Genomic DNA, 15,824 nt, shown 5'->3' with positions numbered 1-15,824 from the left:
TACAGGAGCAATGTTGAGAGAAGAGTTCTCACCTTCATGTACAGAAACCACTTAGACTGAAAGTGAGGCTAAGTGTATTATAGTAGAGGTCACTGCCTTCCTTGGGGGTCTCATGTGACCTACTTTGTGGGGCATATGCATGGCCTAAAAAGGATAATAATCAACTTAACTCATTTTAATCCTGGTTTGTGAAACCATTGGCAGAACACTCCTGCTTTTCAGCAACCCTGGAAGGCAGCATCCCCACTTTAGAGATGAAGAATCAGTAACCTGCAGAAAGTAGCAGAGCATGTACAGGTTCTGCCAAATCACATAAAAAAGGCAGGTGCCAGGTATGAATTTCTAAGACCCCAGGTAGAAAATGTAGCTTAGGGAAAAAAATTATAAAAAGGGCATTCTGCCAACAAATAAAACTGCTATGAAGTTTGAGTCTTGGTTCTATATAAATTGTGATAAAAACCTATGTTTACAAAGCTTGAGGCCAGCCCATGTGTTATTTCCTATTGCTGCTATAATAAGTTAGCACAAACTTAATGGTTTAAAATGACACAAATCTATTATCTTGCAGTTCTGGAGGTCATAAGCTGACCTGGGTCTCACTGAGCTAAAATAAAGGCATCAGCAGGTTCCTTCTGGAGACTCCAAGGGAGAATCCTTTTCCCTGTCTTTTTTAGCTTCTATAGGCCACCACATTCCCTGTCTCCTAGTGGCCTTCCAGCAATTGCCATCACTCCAACTTCTGTTTCTTTCCTCATATCTCCTCTTTGGACTCTTTTAAGGACCCTTGTGATTGCACTGGGACCACCCAAATAATCCAGGATGAACACCCCATCTGAAGGCTGTTAACTGAATCACATCCGTAGAGTCCCTTTGCTGTGGAAGGTAACATGGCTGCAAGTGCCGGGGATTAGGACACAGACATCTTTGGGACACCAGCATTCTGCCTACCACACCATACAACTTCAGAAATACCATCTCTAACACATTATGCAACAGTTAACATATTTCCTCAATTTCATTCTTGGTAACAGTAGGGAACAATTTTCTCTCCACCTGAAGGTGAGAGCTCCTCTGTTAAACTTCAGCAAAATGCCTCATCCCTTCTCTTCCCAAGTCCATGTACTAGAAATGCACTCTTTAAACCCATCATGGTGCTGAAGGAGTTCCTAATTTCTAGGTAATGAACCATTAAACTTCGGGTTTCCATTCCTAAATGGTTTAAAATATGAATTGTATTTTGTTAGATAGTAGGAAATAGTCACCTAAATGGGAGATTTCATTAAGTAATGAGAATAGACTGTCTTTCTTGTTTTTTCCTGCTATTCCCCCCAAGTCAGTAATCATAGAAATTTATAATGTGCGTTTACTTAATTAAATTCTTTAGTCAAAAGAAAGACCACAGCATTGCTAGGCTTAGAATAACAGTAATACCCATCACTGATTCGGTGATTGCTAGGTACCTGGTACTGGCTAAACTAGCTCCATGGCAAATTTGATTCTAAACCGCTTTACTCAGATCAGTAGTTAAATCCAAGCAACCCATGAATGATGCTAGAAACATCTGACCACTCCAATATGCTGATTAGATTTACTCTCAGAATACCAAGAACAGACACAATTGTACCAAAATAAACAGACTTTTGTGACAGTTGAAATTTGAGTTCAGATTTAAGGCTCAACATAAGCACTACTTCTGCTTTCTAAGATAGCAATCCTGTTGACACAGGTGTATTAAGATTAAAAAATGCTGACTACAATATTACATCCAGTAACTAGCTCTGAATTCTGCAGAAGAAGAGTTTAGCAACCTCTGCCCTGCAATGTATACCTTTCAAAAGTACACCTGTCAGCTAAAAATGGAACTTCTTTTTGAACCAGCGATTCCACTGCTTAGGATTATACCCAAAGAATCCTGAGACCTCAATTCAAAAGAACTTATACACCCCTATGTTGATAGTAGTGCTGTTTACAATAGTCAGGTACTGGAAACAACTCAAGTGCCCATCTGTAGATGAGTGGGTTAAAAACTGTCATACATTTACACAATGGAGTACTATGCAGCAGAAAGAAAGACGGAACTCCTGCCATTTGAGACAACATGGATGGAACTAGAGAGAATTATGCTTAGCGAAATAAGCCAGGCAATGAAGGAAAAACACCATATGCTATCACCCAATACAGGAGACTAATGAACAACACAAACAAATGAACAAAATTAAACAAGGAACAGAGTAATATTTATCAGGGGGAGGGAAAGAAGGGGGTAAATAGGGGAAGGGTTTAGCAAAGGAATTAATAGAAATAACCCATGAACATGGACAATGGGGTCAGGATGGACTGTGGGAGAAGGGGTGGGCTGGGTGGGGGGTAGCAATGAGGGAAAAAGTGAGACAATTGTAACAGAAAAACAATAAAAAATAAAATTTAAAAAAAGATTTGCTTTAAAAAATAAAATAAAAATAAAATAAATAAAAGTACACCTGTCAGAAAATAAACTTCCTGAGTGATGCTGGGTACTCAGATTTTCTTTTGAGTGAGCTTAGAAATATCATTTTTCATAATGTAGTTCTGGGTGGGATGGTTATAACAAGACAGAAGTTCTCTGATTCTTTTGCTCTCTTTTCTATAACCCTATTTTGTTTGAACTAAACAAAACCTTTGCCATTGTTATTTAACAAATAATGAGTGTTAAATAATATTTAGCAAAAATATATATATACAGTACTCCCCTCACTTATCACAGGTATTACATTCTAAAACCCCACCCCCCGCGATAGGTGAAAATCCACGAAATAGGAACCTTACATTTATTTTAGTATTTATATATATTTTAAGGCTTTATAAACCCTTCCCACACACTTATAAACTGTTCCCAATCCCTTATTAACCTTTCCCACTCCCTTATTATTTATCCTTTTCCTCACTTTTATAAACACTATGTTCTTAAACATATTCTACACTCTTAAACCTACGTAACTTTAACAGTATATGTATACAGTACCACAAAATCCTGCGATATAACAAAAAAATCCGTGATAAATACTTAAATATAATATTTTTTAAAATCCCGCAATACAGTGATGTCACAATAAGTGAACCGTGATATAGAGAGGGATGTATATAGATGCTACCCTGGTCAGGCAAAGTCTTTCCTTGAAAACCAAAATTCTGAGAAATACGCAAAAGATATGATTGCAGTGAAGTTCCAGGCTATCTCAGTTGAGTTTGAGTGTTCATACCTCCCTCCTATTTTTCTAGAAAGGGTCCATTGCAAGGTCTAGGCCTGCATTCTTCACATGATGCCCCTCAAAGCAGCCCATCCCCACAAGGAAGTCTAACTGGGGAGAAAACAAGTCTTTTAGTGTTGAGGAATCTCCCTCCAGAACTTTTATAGGCAAGAAGAGTTCAGAATAAAAGCCCTGTGAGATCAAGACATTTTATTTCTTTCCTTCAGATCAAGGACTAAAATAGCATCACTGTTCTTAAATGGGCCAAAGTGAGACTACCTGGTGTGAAGCCATGGGCCATGCTGAGCTGAGAAGTGCAAATACTCACAGCAAAGCATGACCAGAATCAGCAAGTAGAGCCCCACCAGAGAAGTGAGTGGAGACCTGGAAGACCACATGGGACTGGGCCAAGAATGGAGCTGCTCAGGCAGGGTTTCAGTTTTGTTTATTGTAGGATGGGACCCTGGATTTGCACATAATAGATCCAAGAGTAAGGGCCCTGAATGGGGAACCATGTAAGAGTTTGAGGTGGGAAGCCTTGGTGGAGACTTCCACATGCTGTCCAGCTTCTGTAGTCAGTTTCTGCTCTGAAATGGCACAGAGGGGTCTCTCTGGTCTTAGGGCCAGGGAAGTGATAAAACTTACGTATCTACATAGAACAATCAGGCAGTTCAACAACCCAGCCTGCCTGTGGTCCTCAAAGTGTGGTTCCTGGACCAGGATATCAACATCACCTTAGAACTTGTCAGAAATGCAGACTCAAGGGGCCACCTCAGACCTACAGAGAGAGCAACTCTGGGCATAGAGCCCAGCAACTAGTTCTCATAAGCGCTTGGTGTCATGCTGAGGCACATTCCAGTTTGAGAACCACTGCTGTGGGGTCACTGATTCTTAATAGAAGTGGGGTGGGGGGCTCAGGGGACCCTAACAACAAAGAACTCTAAGATGTGGTCTATGGGGGCTGTAGAGAGGGAGCGAGATGATTTCCCATGGAAAGGAGTCTAGCATGTAACAGCCACTGATAAGTACTGGGCAATGTGGTAGTATAGGAAGTAGCACGAGGAAATGTTAAGACTTGAGACAAGACAGTGCTTCAACTCTTGTCAGAATTCAAAGCAGACAGAAGAGCAGGGGCTGGACAGTGAGGATGAAAGACACTAAGTTTATAAGATAGTGGCACTTGGTTTGTACCAGCTCATTTGGATTCTCATCTTTTATATTTTTACTCTTCTAGTAATAGGCCCTGGTCTGGTAGGTATTGAAAAAGATGTGGAGATGGCTAGCACATGATTCTTCCACTAAAGAGGAGGCAAAAATATAAACTGTCATTGCACTGTGGTAACAGAGGAGGCTTCATGAAAGGAAGGAGGGCATAAAAGGAGCATTCCCGGCAGAGGATTTGCTGTCTTCTGCATTATGGGCTTTGGCTGGGTGCACAACATGTTCAGTGAACAAGAGTTTGGGTACCATGAGAGCCGTCTATGCATTGGGAAGGGGCTGGAAGGAGAGTGGGCCCAGGTAACAGGAATGGTGGTTGAATAATTCCATTATTTAATACTCACCAAATCCACTGACCTTGTGCGATAGTAAAGAACATGTTGAAAGTTTGAATTTTAGGACTTTCGGCCAAATGGAGGCCTAGACTGACATGCTCTGTCTCCCTCCACAACAAAGAAGGAATACAACTACCGCAAAAACAGAAATAACCAGAAGTTCCAGAAAATAAGGCTACATGGAAGTCCAATGTATGAAGTTATAAAGAAGTGGTGCTTGTCTGGATGGGTAGGAGGGGTGAAGCCAGGGAAGAAGGGTCAAGCTGTGCTGGCGGTAGCAGGACGGCAGTAAGCACAGACACCCATATTTAAGGGGAGCGAGAAGCACCTGGGGAGACCCCCCAGCTGCAGACCAAACCCTTCAGCTTGCGATTTCAACGCCAGGGAAGGCAGGCCCCCATTGCCTTGGACTGTGAGGACCAGAGAGGATGGGGTTGGAGGAGGAGGCTCCCAGTCTCTCAGCGGAGAGTGAATAGCAGGAATCCATCTTGGACACCTGCCCCCACACAAAACGCCACAGTGTGATGAGAAGGGTGGACTGGTAGTGACGAGTGCATGGGGCTCCGCCGCCTATAGCGTAGGAGGTGTGACAGCCCCACCCAGGAATCAAAGGTAAACACAAAATGGTCAGGATGGCACAGATCATGATAGAGATCCCAGTGACGCAGCTGACCAGACAGCAAATATCTAACCTAACAAAGCAGCAGATAGGAAATCTTTCTGAGGCACAGTTCAGAGCTTTGGTTATATGAATGCTTACAGACCTACAGTAGATCTTAAACACTATGGGGAAGGAATGAAGGCTAGTCCTGCTGAAATGAACAAAAACACATACGGAATTAGTGGTGAGGGCAAGAAAACCAGGGAATAAATCAACAAATGGGAACATAGGGAAGGAACAAATAGTCAACCAGTACAGAAAGAGGAAACGAAAAGTGAGGAAAATGAGGAGAGGCTCAGAAACCTATGGGACAGCTATAAGCGGGCCAACATCCGAATCATAGGGTTGCCAGTAGGTGAAGAAGAAGAACTAGAAACTGAAAAATTAAGTGAAAAAAATAATGAAGCAGAACTTCTCTAACTTGGGGAAAGAAATAGACCTACAGATCCAGGAAGCACAGAGATTTCCAAAAAAACTGGACCCAGGGAGAACCACACCAAGACACATTATAATTAAACTGTCAAAAATTAAGAATAAAGAATCTTAAAAGCAGCAAGAGAGAAGAAGAGAATTACATACAAAGGGTTCCCAATAAGACTATCAGCTGATTTTTCAACAGAAACTCTGCACACAAGAAGAGACTGACAAGAAATATTCAAAGTAATGAAAAGCAAAAACTTACAACCACGATTACTCTATTCAGCGAAGCTGTCATTCAGAATGGAGGGGCAGAGAAAGTGCTTCCAAGACAAAGTAAAACTGAAGGAGTTCATCAGATCCAAACCACTGTTATATGAAATGTTAAAGGGACTTATTTAGGAGAAAGAGGGTCAAAAATATGAATGTTAAAATGAAAACTGTATCACAACAACCAACAACAGAAGTTAGGGAATCAAAAAAAGGCAAGCTAAGTAGGCAACGAGAGTGGGAAAAGAATTATAGGTATGGGGATCATTTCGAGGGGAGGTCAGCGAGGAGGGGGAGGAGGGGAAAGGAAGGGAGATGGTACAGGAATTAAGAAGCATAGTAGGAGGGAGTGGAGTAGATAGGAAGATGTTGAAAAAAACTATATGGACTAAGGGGAGGGGACAACGGGAGAGAGAGGGGTCACTGGGTGGAGGGGAGCAAAGGGGAAAGAAATTGGGACAACTGTAACAGCATAATCAATAAGCATATTTTAAAAGTTTGTATTTTATTCTATGAGGAATAGGCAGCCTTTGAAATGTTTTAAGAAGTAAATGGTTTTTGGCCATTCTCTGTGCCTCTGGTTCTCTGACTGCACTTGAGAATCACCTAGAGCTCATTAAAAGGAAGTGCAGGTGCCAAGCCCTGCTCTGGATAAGATACATGGCTTAGGGCTGGGATCCTGGAGAAGGCCGGAGCCATAGGAAGTCCCAGCAGTCCCCAGCCTTTTTGGCACCAGGGACCTGTTTTGTGGAAGACAATTTTTCCACAGATTGGGTAAGGGGGGACAGAGAGAGGGGGAGACAGGAGGCAGAGCTCAGGAGGTAATACAAGCTCACCTCCTGCTGTGCAGCCAGGTTCCTAACAAGCCAGGGACTGATACCAGTCAGTGGCCCGAGTACTGGAGACCCCTGGACTCCAGACAACACATCTGACTGCCAAGAAAGGTCAGAGGGTCTGGGTTTAGCTTCAACAAAAAGTATGTTAGTTACTTGACTTTAATAGTAGTACCTTTGTTTTTCTTTCAGGATTGTCCAAACCACAGGTAAGTGTTCTTTTTTCTTTTCTATTTGTCTTCATCTTATAAACTTTAGTCTGTTTTGCTCCTAAATGTTCATATTTGTGCTTCATTCACATAACAAATGTGTATCATGCATCTAACATGAAAGAGAGGACAATCCTGAGTTTCTGTGTGATGTTCCTTCTCTTTAAGAAATGTTATGTATAGCCCTTCTCAGACTAACAGTAAAACTAGATGCTTCATTTCATTGTCATCTTTGTGGAATATAAGGGAATGGAAATGTTAAAATCCCATATTCTACCTCTAGATAATCAGTGACAAGTTACTAAATAGGCATAAGCTACTTTTCATGCCATTAATACTCATTTGTGAATATGGGCCAATGAGGAGCATATTTTAAACCTAGACTGTTTCTTTTTGTCAGAGTTGCTTTGGGTATCCCCTGAGTATCTTCTTCATCGTGATCAATGAGTTCTGTGAAAGATTTTCCTACTATGGCATGAAAGGTAACTATTTTTTACATCCTACCCCTTTGCATGAAGAAGGCCAGTTATGACCGCCACTCCTAACCATATTTCCCTCCCCCTCCCCCTGCCCTCTGTGGAAAGCACTCCTGATTCTGTACTTCACACGGTTCATTGGCTGGGATGACGATCTGTCCACTGCAATCTACCACTCGTTTGTTGCTCTCTGCTATCTGACACCAATTCTCGGTGCTCTCATTGCGGACTCCTGGCTGGGAAAGTTCAAGTGAGTTGTTGCAACTTTCTTGTTCACAAACAAACCAAAAAATATTTATTAGCTTTGAGATTTGAGGTGATGGACTCTGAGTGCAAAGAATCAGGAACATAAAACCTTGTTTCAGCTCATCATCATACCCCTAAAACCTGGCACAGTGCCTGGCATTTAGCAGTGAATGTAAATAGCATTGGTAGGTTCTTTTTTCCTCCTTCAAACAGGGATAACATCTTTGTCTCATCTTGAAATAGCAGCAGGAATACTGTCTATCATTAATGATGTGTGAGGCACTGAGTTAAGGAAGATCCCTAATTTATATCCCAGATGCCAAAAGGCTCACACTGCTCCATGGGCAGAGAGGACATGTGACACTCACCCAGTCCTTCAGAAGTGTACTCAGTAGCAGGTTATCAGGAAGTTCCTAGGAGTTAATAAGCAAGGAAGTGGAGGCCAAAGACCTGATGTGGGCAGCAACAGGAAAATTCACTATCTCAAATTAATTTAATTTAATACATAAATAACTAATGGTCCACTCTGGGCCAAATGTTGTTACCAGGCATAAATTAAGTATCATTGTCTTAACTTTTAAGTACTGATTCCAATAGTTAGATTAAACAAAGCACTGAGTCTTTCAAAGAGTTCAAAGATAAAATGGATTTTCTCCTTGCCCTGGCACCCCCAGCCAAAACTTTGCTCTGCATTTGTGGGCTGGGCAACAAATTCTTCAGCAGGTTACCTTTCTAAGAGCTACCAGTTTTACTCAAGTTTGAGAAACATGTATTTGTTATTGGTCTCTTGGAAGTTTAAGGTAGGGGACCTTTCTGTAGTGGAATAAAAAGTAGATTGTACAATTAATGTGGATTTTCTCAACCCCTTGAAACACAGGACAATTGTATCACTATCCATTGTCTACACAATTGGACAGGCAGTCACCGCAGTAAGTTCCATTAATGACCTCTCAGACTTCGACCACAATGGAACCCCTGACAACATTTCTGTACATGTGTAAGTTGATGTTACCTGCTGCCCTACCCCCACGCTCCCACTGGTTGCTTATCTGATGCTAGAATTTTTAATCTTTTCCCTTGAACTTCACTGTAAGTGTAAGGAGGCCTTGACTCCCTCATCAGTGGTATAGAGAAAGCCATTTAATTGACTAAGAGTTGGGTCTTCAGTATGTCACCATCTTAACAATTACCTGGAGTCATTGCTAACTCGAAGGCTTGCTGTCCGGAATACATCTCCCATGGTCAATGCATAGGATACTTGAGTTAGTTTTGATCTTCCCTAGAGGGACATAATTCCCACTGACCTTGATTTTTAATTGTGCCAGGTTTCCTCAAGACTCTGTACCTTTGGTTTTCTGTCTTATACTACACTTTTGCTGAGCTTTCAGTAATTCAATTTCATAAATATTTGTTTGAGCCCTTTGTTCTGAGCCCTTGATGGAAACTACTATTGACAAATGCTCCTCCGTGAGATTAATTTCCCTTCACTGCAGTCTCATCTAGTAGATACATTACAAAGATTTATTTTGTTTCCTGTTCCTGTGCTTCAGTTCCTTGGTCTTTAAGTAAACCATTTATCAGTTGGGAAAATATAATTAAAATTTAAATTTATATCTGCAGTCCCTGTGTTTCTGGTTTGTTCGTAAGATTGCTGTCCAGACTAGGTTCCTTGGTGCCCGTAAGGAACTGTGTTGGTCTAGGGGAGTGGTTATTAGCTCAGCTTGGCACCTCAGACTTTCAGTATTTCACTCCCAGACCTGAGGCAACTTATCTTCTCTGTGCCTCAATTTTCTAATCTACAGTATTGATTAAGAACATTAACTCTGGAGCCCAGCTATGTGGGTTCAAAATCTGACTGTGCCCCTTACTAGCTGTATGATCTCAAGCAAGTTTCCTAACCTCTGTGCCTACATCTCCTTATTTATAATAGCACCTACCTCATCTAAGACTGTTGTGTGTTGATCCAGTTAGAGCACCTGGGACATTGTCTGGCAAGTGAGAAGTACTCAAGAAAGCTTAGCTACTTGTTTCATTTCATGGAGTTAGTATTAAAAGATACCTGCAATTCTCACAGGAGTGCATGGTATACTGTATTCAACTAGCCATGTTTTTGTTGTCTTCTAAAATCTTTAGAGGGACAGCCCTGGACAGTGTGGCTCAGTTGGCTAGAGTGTTGTTCCGTAAACTGAAAGGTGGAAGATTTGATTCCCGGGCTCAGTCCCTGGTTGGGGCATGTACAGGAGGCAACAGGAGGCAACCAGTCGATGTTTCTCTCTCACATTGATGTTTTTCTCTCTTTTTCTCTCTCCTTTCCTCTCTCTCTCTGAAATTAAAAGAAAAATGCTTAAAATGACAGCACTTAAGTTGTATTAAGAAGCAAGTAATGAAAGAGATTCTTTGACCAGCTAATTCAGAAACGCAAACATGATTTTTAAAAGAATTTCTTTTTATTTACAGTATCTTTCTTGACTTTATCTGTTTCATAAAATGTTTTTTAGCATTTTAAAGCAACATACCAACCAGGAAGATATGAAAAAAGCATTCATAAAATCTAAAATTTGTAGTACCTACTATAATTCAATGAAACTACAAAATGAGGGTTGGTAAATTCTATGAGTGATTTTTCTTTTCAATTCAGAAAGTAAAACACTTATAGATAACCTTTTATACTAAATAAAAATAAATAACCATTATCCCTTCTAATTATTATAAATAATATTTTTAATACTGTAAAAGATTATGACAGTAAATCTTTTGCTCTATTTTTTTCTAGTCTTCAGTAAACAAGATTATACTAAATAACTTGATATTCTGCTTTGCAATTAAATAATGTTTTTAATGACTGTTATGAGTCTATTAAGATCATACTAGAGACAATGCTTAAGCATTTCACTTATTTTTTTACTGAAAATGATAAGGCTTCAAAAGAACTCTATAAAAAAATTCTTGTTCAGTATTCAAGCTATTACTTTAAAGTTTCTAGCTAGTAAAGTATTAGATAGTAGTATAAACTTAAAGGTTCGTGAGATCGAATTCCATTCACCTGTCAAGACTGCATGTCTGCGCATTTTCTTCTCATATAGGTTTCATGCCTTCTCTGCGTTTACTGCTGCACCTGGTCCTCAAAGGGAAATTAGGAAACAGGAGGCTCCTACTTTTAAGGATCTCCCATTTTGACAATAACCCTTACCCCCTTTTTTTTCTCTAGGGGTCTGTCCATGATCGGCCTGGCCCTGATAGCTCTTGGTACTGGAGGAATCAAGCCCTGTGTGTCTGCATTTGGTGGAGATCAGTTTGAAGAGGGCCAGGTAAGAGCATGTACCTTCACAGAAACTGCATAAATGAACTATAAACCTGTAGGAATCGAATTCCCCTGACACAAATTCTGTACTCCACTGGATTCTTTTCAAGTAGACTTGAAAGTGAGATACTGACCAAATCTAAGAAGTAAGATCAGGCCATCAGCTACATTTGATTAATTGATATATAGCCAAAGCCATTATACTTTAACTTTATCCTTTTTATTATAGGAAAAACAAAGAAACCGATTTTTTTCCATCTTTTATTTGGCCATTAATGCTGGAAGTTTGCTTTCTACTATCATCACTCCCATTCTCAGAGGTAAAAATATCAGAGGGGGACTTCTGTTTTCCTTTTTTTAATTGTGAGGAGAAAGGTGAAATGTTTAAGTCCTTGCTTTGTTTGTTTTGTCCCTCTAGTCTCCCATTGTACTTCAGCTACCAGACACACATTGAAATCCAGAATATGAGCTTCTTTTCTTTCAAGTTTTACCTCCTTTCAATCTTATTTGAATCCCTTATCCTAATGACTACTGAAGAATCTATGACATCTTTAGCATACCAGTCAGTTTTTCTAAATTATTACTAATGCAAAGTCCTTATTCATGGTAAAAGATAAGACAGGAGAAGCTGTGGAAACCACACATTTTGCCTTCAATCTTTGCTCCCCAGTGATGTTCAGTGAATTAGGAAGAATTTTGTGTGCAAGGTCTTATTCTTTGCTTTTCTATCATCTCACATAATTCAAAAAGAACTGCCAAAGAAAGAGGGTGAGACAGCAACTGGCAACACCAGTCAGATTTTTGTGCTTGCTAACGATCCAATGAGAGTTTGTGAATTTCCCACATGCAGGGAATATTTGTGGACAAATTAGACAAAACAAGATTATGATATGCACACTGAATCATGTTAAATTGTGAAATAAAATATTTTGTGGCGATTTCTGAATATCTGCATAGACTAGTAGTTTGGAGATGATACTTAAACCACATTTCAGCTTGTTTTGTATAAAAATTTAGTAGTTTTTATTCTTATGTCCCCTCACCTCCCCCACCTCTCCACCTACTAGAATATCTACTATGCATGTTTGACTTATAGAACATCTTAAAAGATAACTTTTTTAAAGGCAAAATCATGACTCACACAAATATGAAATGAGCATGTGACAAATATTTTATATAAGTTATTAATTAATGAGGGAACTGGATAGTAGTCTGTTCAAATAGGGATTTGACTAATAGGGATTTATTTATTTGCATTGCCATGAACAGAAAACATTGCATGACTATTGGTTTTCTACTAGTTAACTTCTTTCTCTACAGAATTATGAAATCGCTAGTCAAAGACAAAGTTAAAAAGCCTTTAGAATCAAATTCCTGGAGGTGCCAGCATTCCATTAAAAGGATTTCCAGAATACTCTGTTGCCCCTTCTAAAAGTCTTAATTTGTTTTATACCTATCCTAGGATTTCAGAGTTAAAATAGATCCTTAGTCAGGGGTAGAAAAACTATGGCTCATGGGCCAAATCCAGAAATGTAGAAAAGACCAGCCATTTGTATATTATCTATGGCTGCTTTCACCCTACAAAAGCAGGAATGAGTAGTTGGGATGAAGACTAAATGACCCACAAAGCCTGAGATATTTACTCTCTGGCTACTCACAGAAAGTTTGTTTGACCTCTGCCCTGGGTCATCTTATTGTTTTCAAATTGGCATGAATTTAGGAACATGCAACCATGATTTTCCAAGCCACTTTTGATTTTATTTACTGAGTATTCTTTTCATTTTTATCTCCCCGACTAAGAAAGCCCATGGGACATAAGAACTGATTTTGTCTTAGCCAGTATCAGACATCTACCTAGGGGCTGAGATTAGACTAGTCTCCATCTCCTGCTCTTTCCATTATAAAGCTCCTTTGCTCAGCTGTGAAATTGTTGCAGCTGGAGATGGGATCCAGGCTCTTGGTGGTCACAAACAAAGAATTGAACAGGCCACACAAAGATAAGCAAAGCAAATGAGAGAAAGTTTCTGGCATCATAATTGACAAATCTTCTGAGAAAAGGAGAAAGCCTAAAACCAGGAACACCCACCAGAGCCAATACAGACCATCAAAATATCCAGGGAAATAAGTAGAAAACATGACAATCAGGATCCACTTAATTAGAGAGAGCTCAAATCCTGAAATGGCCCCATAATTTCCTGTACCTGAAGTGGTCAGGCAAAAAGACAGGAAAAACACAATCCTATTAAAAAGGAGGAAGCACATGATTATAGTATGTTAAGGGTCATCTCAAAAGTTCCAAGGCAATATTTTCTTTGCTCCTAGCAGTTAACCCCTTCCCAGGCATGGCCACCTGTCATGGGGTGCCAGCATTTCAATGTCCTTGGCCCACCCTGTATGAGCTGATCTAATAAAGCTACTCAGCAATTTCCCTGCTGTATCAGTAAGGTAAATACATAAGACTGAAACATTAAGTGAAAACTAATACATAATAACCACCTAGAGATTTTTTGAAAATGGGAACTAGATGAGCATTATCAATGCCATAATGAATTTTAATCTTGTAATTTCTTCCCAGTTCAAGAATGTGGGATTCATAGCAAGCAAGCCTGTTACCCACTAGCATTTGGGGTTCCTGCTGCTCTCATGGCTGTTGCTCTGAGTAAGTAGAAACGAGTTGAATTAATACAATCCTATGATCAGATCAGGCCCTCACATTAATTATTGTGACCAATTTTTAAAAGTTCATGTAACAAATTGTAATAATAAGTAGTTGAAGAATTGCCATCCCATGTTAAACATGCTCTGAGAATTCAAAGAAAGTAGAATTAGCGTTTTCCAGAGGGAATAAGATCAAAGAAGTCTTTACAGGAAAAGGGATCAACTGAGTTGAACATCTAAAGGTTTGATACTATTTAGGCAGGTTAAGATTAAGATGCTAGAATATGCTAGACTAGTTGAACCTATAACTGAAACCTTTTCTTCTTATTAACATGTGACCATCTACAACTGGAAGACATGGCAACCTAGTCTAATTATTTAAATATCTCCAAAACCATCTGTATTTCTATAAAGTATCATCTCAAAATGTTTCTACTATAATATCTTCCCTCTAGGAAGGATATATGTTTATATTAGATGCATTCGTTTGCACATGAGTTCTTGGCACTGGCTTTTAAAGAAGTCTAAAGAGATTTCTACATGGAACAATCTAGCGTGAGAGATGGTAGAGACCTTCATTTTCTAGGACTACCATAACAAAATACCACAGACTGAATGGCCTCACCAACAGAAATTTATTGTCTCACAGTTCTGGAGGCTGTAAGTCCAAGATCAATGTGTCAGAAGGGTCATGCTCCCACTCAAGACCCTGGGAATGATCTCTTCCAGGCTTCTCTCCCCCTTGTAGCACCCTGGCTTGTGGCAGCATCATGTCAGTCTGCCCATGCTCTTCCCTCTGTGTGCACATTTGTGTCCAAATGTCCTCTTTTTATAGGGCTACCAGTCCTATTAGAGTAGGGCCACCAGAATGACCTCATCTTACCTTGATTGTCACATTCTGAAATCCTGGGCTTAAGGACTTCAACCATAACAATAGTATAAGAAGGAAACAGTGCCCAATTTAACATCTCAAGCCTTCATAGCTGCTTCTCCCACTCAAAGAGGTAGCAATCAGCACTATTCACTTTCTCTGATAGTCTTTTCAATCCCTAATAGTATCAAGTATGCACCTTTTTAATGTCTTTTGATCATGTAGAAATTTAGCTTTTTCCATACATTTATGCAAGAGCTCAGCATTCTCCTCTTTGTATATGTCCATTTTCTTCCCTAATTGTCTAACTACTTCCCTAAAAGGGTCATATATGCCTTCTTTTCTCTAATTATGGGTAAGGAAATGGAGATACAGAGGATTTCAAAAATGTTGTTTGAGGCTGGACATTGTATTAAGTTGGCATTAGGTAAGTAGTCATTTAGCCTGTATGAGTCCTTATATCAACGATTATGCTTTTTCTTATGGAAGAATTGAGAACAAGCCAAATCCTGTGTATCAACACCAACTCTAGAAGTTTCTATCTGAAGCAATTTTATGCTTGAATTAGTTAATCAAAAGCTTAAAGGTTAGAATATTAGTTAGCAAAAAAATATACACTCAATTTACTAGGCACCTCTACCATCCAAGTCTGGACTGAGGACAATTGGCATTGGGCAAGAATACAAGTAAACTCCCCTTTATTCAACTATAAAGACCATCTATAATATAGGCACATACTTGGAGATATGCTTGAGAATTAGCACATATCAAAATCTCAAGCCCTCTCTTAATCAAGGGGAAAAAACCTAATTCAGACAATTCATTGGTGTTTTAAAATTTTTGAATTCTGGTATTGGATCATCAGAAATTCAGGTACAGGAATTGTGTTTTCAGAGATTTTTTCAGAAATTTTTTCCTAAGTTTTTTTCACAGTATGTCTTTACTAGGAGGGTTAATGGAAGAATCGCCTCCTTTTATAGGTGCTTTTACTTGTTTAAAACTGTAGCTGTGTTTCTGGGCCATGACCAGAGAGTAAATTTTGTCATATTTGATTAAATAAAAGTTTCAGCATATTAGTTCGTATTTTTTCTGAAGATTTAAA

At 39.5% G+C, this 15,824-nt stretch overlaps 1 protein-coding gene across 1 annotated transcript in view; it reads left to right on the top strand.

Annotated features, from left to right (window-relative positions):
- SLC15A1 (solute carrier family 15 member 1) overlaps positions 1-15,824 on the top strand; it is a 48,387-nt gene that overhangs the window by 9,491 nt on the left and 23,072 nt on the right. The window contains exons 2-8 of the mRNA XM_090257969.1: positions 7,154-7,170; positions 7,571-7,652; positions 7,755-7,896; positions 8,770-8,889; positions 11,101-11,200; positions 11,423-11,513; positions 13,769-13,852. Coding sequence (XP_090114095.1) covers positions 7,154-7,170; positions 7,571-7,652; positions 7,755-7,896; positions 8,770-8,889; positions 11,101-11,200; positions 11,423-11,513; positions 13,769-13,852 — 636 coding nt within the window. The remainder of the gene's footprint in view (positions 1-7,153; positions 7,171-7,570; positions 7,653-7,754; positions 7,897-8,769; positions 8,890-11,100; positions 11,201-11,422; positions 11,514-13,768; positions 13,853-15,824) is intronic.

The sequence above is a fragment of the Furipterus horrens genome, unplaced genomic scaffold, assembly GCF_987537825.1.
Source record: "Furipterus horrens unplaced genomic scaffold, mFurHor1.1.pri manual_scaffold_12, whole genome shotgun sequence".
Lineage (NCBI taxonomy): Eukaryota > Metazoa > Chordata > Mammalia > Chiroptera > Furipteridae > Furipterus > Furipterus horrens.
The sequence above is the reverse complement of the archived record's forward strand: the minus strand, read 5'-3'. Positions and strand labels throughout refer to the sequence as shown.